At 35.4% G+C, this 9,031-nt stretch overlaps 1 protein-coding gene and 1 long non-coding RNA gene across 3 annotated transcripts; one reads left to right on the forward strand and one right to left on the reverse strand.

Annotated features, from left to right (window-relative positions):
- The first annotated feature begins 242 nt into the window (after positions 1-242).
- On the forward strand, positions 243-2,699 carry LOC116106584. Its single transcript, XM_031392955.1, has 2 exons — positions 243-417; positions 1,046-2,699. Exon 2 carries the CDS (start codon positions 1,050-1,052, stop codon positions 2,475-2,477), a length of 1,428 nt encoding a protein of 475 aa, XP_031248815.1. The 5' UTR covers positions 243-417; positions 1,046-1,049; the 3' UTR covers positions 2,478-2,699.
- Positions 2,700-7,202: 4,503 nt separating this feature from the next.
- On the reverse strand, positions 7,203-8,797 carry LOC116106585. Of its 2 annotated transcripts, none has more exons than XR_004124334.1 (3): positions 8,366-8,797; positions 8,069-8,262; positions 7,203-7,659 (listed from the first exon to the last, which is right to left on the reverse strand). It is a non-coding gene; the product is annotated as an uncharacterized LOC116106585 (long non-coding RNA). The 2 variants fall into 2 exon arrangements; XR_004124333.1 differs by having other exon boundaries at positions 8,069-8,244; positions 8,366-8,789.
- Between the last annotated feature and the right edge of the window lie 234 nt (positions 8,798-9,031).

The following is a 9,031-nucleotide window of genomic DNA, read 5'->3' on the forward strand; positions in this document are numbered from 1 at the left end:
TACAATATTTTTTATATTATGTAATATGATGTGGTAAAAGATTATTAGGTGAAGCTTTTACTATATTATGTTGTATAAAAATGTTATACGTATAATATTATGAATTATAAATTTATAGCACAATGAGTTCAATATATATTATTTATCATATCATCTTTTTACGTTATTTTAACACCGAAAACTTAATATTTGTTATTAATATAACAATACGAGGATTTTGTTATTTAATCGTACCTCGGGAGAATCATTGTAAACCCCTTCTTCTTCTCCAATGTTAAAACGAAACAAACAGAGACTCTGAAATACACAAAACATTTTAAGGCATAACAGAGAGACGACTGAGCGAACGAGAGTTACAGAAGAACCGACAGGTCGGTTGAATGTGGCATCGATTTGAAGCTGGAAATCAGCGGAAAGGTAAGATTTTTCTTCCATTATCGTTTTGTTTCGTCAAAATTTAAGCTTTTGAAGGAATTTTAGATACAGTTGTTGAGCTGCAAACACCCACAGTTGAGTTTTGAGTTGTTGAAAATTGTATGACATTAGCGAGTTTTGTTAATAATAGGTAAAGAAAGAAGCTGATAAAATGTAATCGTGGTAAAACGACGCGTCGTTTCCCACTGTGGGGTCGAGCAAAAGGATAGGGCAGAGTGTAGGGAAATATGAGGTTTCTTTGTGGAGCAGTAAAACATGTTAGACCATCCTGGACTGCACTAGGCGACCACTGTGCTCGAGCGGTCGAGGAAAAATGTGGAACTTGGGGGATTAGGATGGTTTTGTGGTTGTATTGCTAGACCATGCTAGACTATGCTCGAGGGCCAATTTGCTCGACTGGTCGAGGAAAAGGGCAGAATTTAGGGAATTAGAATCATTGTGCTGTTGTGTTTCTAGATAACGTTAGACTAGGCTCAGTGACCATTGTGCTCGATTGGCTGCGGAAAATGGTAGGATTTAGGAAATTAGATTGTTTTCATGTTTATGAGATTTATGTTTTTGAGTGTGTTTATGAAATTTGTTGAGTTTTTTATATGCTTGTTGGTTGTAGGATTATGGAAGAGGTGAGAATGTTGGTTAGGTTTGGTGGAACATGGGACACTTCGGCTGATGGGCGGTATGCTTATAATGGTGGTAGATTGAGAGGAATGAAAGTTGCGAAAGGGATTGCATACAAAGTTTTTGTGGAATTATTGTATCGGACCATCGAAGTGGATGCAAATGAATACGTTTTGAAAATGGAAGTATTATGGCATTCGAGTTCCATGCCTCTTCCCCCAATGGAGATATGTAATGATTCTGATCTTTGCTTTTTCTTAGATGGAGGTTCTGGGTCAGCTAATGACTTTATTCCATTGTGTGTCACACTGGTTCATAAGGATTCTACGCTGACTGTAGCAAGGTTTCCAGTACATTACATATCGAATTGTCACACTCATTCTGTTTCTGGTAGTGAAAGTAATCAAATAGGTTCAACCAAGCCTAGCCCAAACGAACCAGAATTAGAAACAAACCCACCATATGTACCAGTAGTGACATTTAAGGAACAGTTGTCCATGTCTCAACCACAAATGTCACCATCACCATTGTCTCAGCAACCAACCTTAGTCAACGATGACACGCAAGGTGATACGCATCATGTTGATGGAACTCTGAATACTGCAGGTGCTTATGCTGTGTGGAATGAAGAGGGTGTTTTGGAAGGGGTTGAGAGGCGGAACCAGGTGAAGGATGATGCTCCTGCGAACAATGTGAAGGATTCACGTAAAAATGTTCGTGCGAGGCCTTCAAGGAAGTTTTCTTATTTGCCATATCTGCCAGAGTGTGATGCTACCAAATTAACTGATTCTGATGATGATGCATTTGTAGTTGGGCAGACATTCGCATCCAAAAAAGAGCTGCGAAAGAGTTTAAACCTTGATGCGATCAAGAAGCATTATCAATTCAAAATCTCTAGATCAACCACAAAACGGTTTGAAGCAATTTGTATAAACAAAGATTGTAAGTGGCGTGTCTGCGCAATAAAGTCTCAAGAGAATGATAATTTCAAATTAAGGAGGTTGCATTTATACCATTCATGTGCAACTGACCAAGTATCCGGAGGCCATCGTCAAGCAACCAGCCGGCTTGTTGGTTATCACGTCAAGGAACAGCTACTAGACAAACAATGTGAGTATAAACCAAGAGAAATCATGGAGGACATGCGAAATCGTTATGGGATTGAACTATCTTATAACAAATGTTGGAGGGCTAGGGACTGTGCTATCAAAGAAATCAAAGGATCACTAGAAAATTCTGATGAATTGTTTGCGTCAGCTGAGAAAGTAGTAAGAAAGCGTGCTCCCAGTGGCATTGTACGGAAAAAGCGTGATCCAAGTAGTATTGTACCAAAAAAGTGTGGTCAATGTGGTGCGTATGGACACAATCGTCAAACATGTAGGAATCCAACTCCTCTTCAACCCTCATCTGAAGGTAAAACTTAGACATGAAGAACAAATCTGCATCGAAATCTAACTTATTCCAGTGTTATGTAGGTAACGAATATCTGATTTATCATGGCATTATATGCAAGTTATTGCATTTTATGTTAATTTATCAGATGGAGGTTTATTAGACAATGTTGTATCATATGCTGGTATCTACTATTTAACAAAAACATATTAATATATGTGAGCTTTCACATTACCGTGATAAATCTAATTTTTAGAGGCTCTAATACTATGAATTATTCAAACACATTACTTAGTTTGGTTGTGATTTATCTAATAATTTATCACCATATTATGTTGAGAAAAAGGTAATTCTGGTTCAGCAGGACCCTTTTTTTTTATATTATCTCCGTGAAATTTGAGGTGCTTTTGCCATCAGTTTTCAGTTTCGCTAAGCTTTCTTTACTAGGATCATGATGACCATTTTCCTATCAATTTTGTTCACATGCATGCTCGTCTTGTCAATGGCTCGAAAGTAATAAGTTTTATCGATTTCCTTTCTATTTAATTTATCTTACGATCTTACTTGGCAGCTTACACAATTTTCAGTTTATTTGTAAGTCGTAGTTCTTGTGCATGTGTTTGTAAAAGTATATATTGGTTGCTTGTATGTTTTTCATGAAGGTAATAGTATTGCAGGTAAGCTCGTCAGGCTTTTTGCATTCTTCTACTCTTCATTGTGTAGTGTTTCGTCCTGAAATGTTGCATGTTCCTTGAGGCTCTCATTGCTTTTGTAGTAGTTTCTGCATTATCAAAGGGAAGAATCATTATATCTCCTTCACCTAAATGTAGTACTTTCTTTTTCATTTATGAGAATTTTGAGGATAAATTTTATCAGAAATGAACTAGTGGAGGCCCTAGGTTGTCACCATTTTCAGCATCCTTGATGCTAGAGTTTTGTTATCCTTTCTATAATTTTATTGATAAGAAATGAAAATGAAAAGTAGTTTATATTTATTAAATTATGCAAGTTTATCCTAAAGAAATATTAAATGACCCCTATTGGTTTACAAAATATAAACTGACCCTTAGTATTATCTAGGCAATATGATACATTAAGGTTTTTTGTGCGTTTATATTCTCACAAACATAACAAATATTGATTTTTTAAGTGTTTGGACTATAAGTCTATTAAAAAAAGTGTACCGAACGTGGGTAAGAGTGTTTTATTAATTTATAAACTTTTATTGTGAAGGGTAATGTTTTAAATGTTTTAAATTGATAAAAATATGATGATTTTGAATTGAATTGTAGATATTAAAACAACACATTTTTCACTAGATTGGACAAGATAGTAGAACATAATAAAGCATAAAAAGTGTACCAAATGCAGCCCAAATATTTTTATTAATTTTTATGCATATAAAATCTTGAATTTTTAAGTGTTGGAGTCCATGTATTTTTCGTTATAAGTTTTATTCTTCAAGCATACTGACTGTTTATAGGCTTAAAAGACTAATTTTAATATATTGTGAAAAAAAAAATCACTTCTTTGACCTTTCAAGGTGTAATGAGGCAAAAAGTGACCACGATGATAATACTGGAGGGCGTTGGGTTGGTGGGTTATGTGGATTACTAGGGTTAAGTCATCTATATTACTTGATTACTATGTTTGATTTGTCAAGTAATATAAGATTCTTTAATCTTTAAAACCAATAGTGATTATTGTTAGTAAATTAGAGGTAATCTGATTACCTTCATTTTCTTAGATTATATAAATATTTTGGGTAATTTTTTTTTTTTTTTTTACAATTCTACCCTTAATAAATTTTTAGAGACAACAATGCCCTTATTTTAATTTATTATAATGAATCTTGATTTTACCATTTCACCCCATTAATTAATTTTTGGACAAATTACCTTGAAATCAAAACAAATTCAGCTTACCCAAGCACCACACCCCACCCATTGTGCCGCTTGTCGCCAGCCAAACCACCGTCGCCATCCGGAGCGGCGAGGTCTCGGAAGTACATGGAGTCGCCGTGAGCAGCCCACGGTGACCGGGAGGCCCGATATGCCGTTTCTAGCCATGTTGATGGCGAAAAGGCATATTGGAGTAGATCTGGCCGTTACAAGGACCAACCCTTGCTTTATAACAGATCTGGCCGATTATGGCCAAGGATTTGGCCGTTAATGGCGAGAGAAAATTTGGCCATTTCAGGCCTGATATGGCCGTTTTCAGCCATCAATATGACAGAAACGACCTATCGCGAGCCTCGTGGTCACGGTGAGCTACTCACGACGACTTTTAGAGACTTTCGGCGATGCTTTGCGGTGGACGGCAGGCGCGGCTAGGGTGGGGGTGATTTTCATAATAAAAGTTTTTATAAGCGGGTGTTTTAGCAAAATGCAAATATTGGGGGTAAAAAATAATAATATATTTAATATTTAAAAAGAGGGCAATTTAGTAATTTAAATAACATACCCACCAATTTATTCCTCTTAACCAACATATTAATATAACATACTCACCAACACCAAACACATTTTCCAAAGATTCTCAGTAATCTTCAAGGTAATATAAGATTCTAGTAATCCAACATTCCCTGAACAACGGCCCCCTTAGGACAAAGCTATTTACCAATCCTACAAAAAATTTTAAAATTTAATATTAAAAAGATATAATTTCATCCATAATTTTTCTGTACTTTGGTCCCTATACAGAACCTACACTTTGACCCCGTCAATAAAACTTTTTAAATTCACTTTTTTAACGTAACCCTCTTTCGTTAACATTACACTTTGATGTCAAAATCATTTTCTTAGCTTAATACTAGAATGAATCATGTACACACACACACACCACACACATATATTATAGTAATTGGCATCAGTATTTCGAACAAATATCTAAAATATCTTATTATTATAAAACTACACTATATGCAACACAAAATTAATAGATAAATATTTTAATTATATATAAAATAAAATTATAACATTTTTTAAAAAAATTGATGAGAAAAATGTTCAATAATGTACTTTTATTAGAAAGTCATCTAATGACAAAATTTTAATTTTTCACAGATTTTTTTTTCAATTTAATTTGATTTATATTAATCATAAAAGGTGTGGAAATAATTTTGGGGTGCTTTTTTATTGGGCCTAAATGGGCCGGGCTTGAAAATACACCAGGCCCAAAACGGAAATACCCTATAAAAGAACACCCATTGAATTTCTTCTTCTGGGGTTTTTCAACACCCCTAGGTTATCCGTATTCCCTCTGTCAGCATATAGTATATTATATACAATATTTTTTATATTATGTAATATGACGTTGGTAAAAGGTTATTAGGTGTATTGAATCTTCACCGATAATCTTTACTATATTAGTTGTATAAAAATTTTTATGTATAATATTAGAATCATAAATTTATACACAATGAGTTCAATATATATTTTATCATATCATCTTTTTACGTTATTTTAACACCGAAAAAATAGGCTTCGTTTGGTTGGGATTTTGGGAATACTACTACTTTTAGAATTCCCAAAAAAGTTAAACAGTAAAATACCTAAAAACTCACAATTATTCAACTTTATTCAACATTTTTTACACTCTAAATTTGTTTATTCAATTAAATACCCTAAATATTTTTAATGTTTTTGTTACGGCAACTCCGGCCACCCTCCGACGGTGTGGCGGCTGTCCGTATTTGAGGGTGGTTGGGGGTGTTTTGTAACTTTTAATATTTATTATAAGGGGTGTTTTATAAAAAAAAACAAAACATAGGGGGGTACTTTATAATTTGTAAATCTACATCGTAAATACCGTCAAATTCAACTTTTTTTAACTTTTTTCAAAAAACTTTTCCTAAAAACACAAAATTTGTGAACCAAACGGAGCCTTAAATATTGTTATATTATATAACCATACAGAGGTTTGTGTATTTAATCGTACCCTGGGAGAATCATTGTAAACCCCTTCTTCTTCTCCAATGTTAAACGAAAAAAACAGAGACTGAAAACACAAAACTTTAAGGACTAACAGAGAGCGACGAGCGAACGAGAGTTACAGAAGAACCGACAGGTCGGTTGAATGTGGCATCGATTTGAAGCTGGAATCAGCGGAAAGGTAAGATTTTTCTTCCATTATCGTTTTGTTTCGTCAAAATTTAAGCTTTTGAAGGAATTTAGATACAGTTGTTGAGCTGCAAACACCCACAGTTGAGTTTTGAGGTGTTGAAAATTGTATGACATTAGCGAGTTGTGTAATAATAGGTAAAGAAAGAAGCTGATAAAATGTAATCGTGGTAAAACGACGCGTCGTTCCCACTGTGGGGGCGAGCAAAAGGATAGGGCAGAGTGTAGGGAAAATGAGGTTTCTTTGTGGAGCAGTAAAACATGTTAGACCATCTGGCTGCACTAGGCGACCACTGTGCTCGGCGGTCGAGGAAAAAAGTGGAACTTGGGGGATTAGGATGGTTTGTGGTTGTTGTTAGACCACGCTAGACTAGCTCAAGGGCCAATTTGCTCGACTGGTCGAGGAAAAGGGCCAGAATTTAGGGAATTAAATCATTGTGCTGTTGTGTTTCTAGATAACGTTAGACTAGGTCAGTGACCATTGTGCTCGATTGGCTGCGGAAAATGGTGGATTTAGGAAATTAGTATTAGAACTTGTAAAAATAAGATTTAACACAGTAATGCGAAAGCTCACATATATTAATACGGTCTTGTTAAATTGTAGATACAATTCCATGCTAATGCAATAACATAACACTGGAATAAATTGTCCATACACGCCACATTGACCAACAATGCCACTGGGATCATGCTTTCTTCTTATTGCTTGGTCATCAGAAAAAGAAATCATCATCCGATGGGTTTTGGTTTTGCTCTCCTCAGAGAAATGGCATACTCTGTGATACACAACGGAATAAAGCCAGTAGCCGGCCCACCAGCATTATCTAAGAAAAAGCAAAGAGTAGGATAATCACATATCCTCATGGGGGGAGCAGACATGTTAATACAAGGCAATAAGACTTCGATTGCCAAAGAACATTTATTTGCATCCACGTTAATGGTCCTGTGCAAGTCTTCCATAAAACGTTCGTATGCGATCCCCTTCTCAACTCTCATTCCAGTCGTGCGACCACCAACATAAGCATAACGCCCATCAGCTGAAGTTGTCCATGTTCCATCAAACCTAATCACAACGCTCACCTTTTCCATGCTCCTACAACCAACAACCACAAAAAAAACTCAACAACTTTCATGAACACACACAAAAATGAATCAAAACAGAAAATAAAACTAAAATGACTGCATCACATTTACAGAAATCCAAAATTTTCAATTCAATTAACAAAGCAACACTCTCCAAACTCCTTGGTACAAATTACAGATCAAAACTCAAATTTTATTTTATTGTTTCATTTTCCTGCATTTTCTTGGCAACCAAACAAAAAGTAAGAACTAAAACCACCGAACCAGATCTTTAAAATCCGAAAATTACGATTCAATCACAAAATCAACACTCTCCAAAAAATTACGTTATCAAAACTCACAAACTTTCTTTAACTTCCTTTAATTTTCTCAGAAACCAAAACATTCAAATAAATAATAAAAAAAGCGAAGATCGAAACCTGAAGAGGAAGGAGAAGCTAAGGAGGAGTAGGGAAGGACGATGAGGAGAAGGATAAGAATCGAGCGACGGAAGTCGGAGCTGGAGGTGAGAGGTGGCTGTGGAGGTTTATATCCTCTCTCTAGTTTGACTATTGGGCGCAATGGATTTTAAATGCCAGCTTGGTAACCTCCAAAACTAGTCATAGGATGGGAGCTGTCATTTATTATAAAAATATGAGGAAAGAATCAAGAACACAACGAAGGTATTACCACTCTCAAGTGATATTTTTACTACGTCAACAATATCACCGTCATACCTTAGATTTTCCCAAATGAGCCGCTTCTGTGCAAGAGATGGCCGGCAACTAAGGGGATAATAGAAAGCTGAGAGGAGGCAAGAGGCGGCAACAACGCTTGGAGCGGGTGCCTAAGATCTTGAACAAGTTAGGAAGAAAAGACAGCAAAAGGCAAACAGAATATCTTATAAAAAATGGAAAACGAAGAAAGTCCTAGAGGTAAGGGGTTGAGGTATTTTTGATTGTTTGTTGACTTGGCCTTCCATCAAATTTTGATCTCACTTGACCATGCTTCTTTAATCTTTACTTCTCTTTCAGCCAAACCTTGAAGCTTTCTGTTGATGCCAATCTTATTTTGTTACTAATTTTTTGTACCATGTAAGAGCAAATAGATTATAGAATGAGAAATTATGCATAATTATAAATATTTACATTCTTGAATTCGCAAACTCTACTCGAAATAACCATGTAACTACTGTGATAGCTTCGTATATAAATCAATGAATTATGTTGATTTTTTTTTCTCAAACTCTCTCTACAACACAAACCTCTCAACATTATGGTCACTTCTTTCCCAAACTTTGCTAACATATTATGGGTAAAGAACAATTTCCCCCTTGCTTGTAAGAAAAGTTACGGTTGCTTCTAACTCATAAAAAGAAAAAAAAAAAAAAATAAATAACGAGG

Source organism: Pistacia vera, unplaced genomic scaffold (assembly GCF_008641045.1).
Source record: "Pistacia vera cultivar Batoury unplaced genomic scaffold, PisVer_v2 Contig52, whole genome shotgun sequence".
NCBI classification, from domain to species: domain Eukaryota; kingdom Viridiplantae; phylum Streptophyta; class Magnoliopsida; order Sapindales; family Anacardiaceae; genus Pistacia; species Pistacia vera.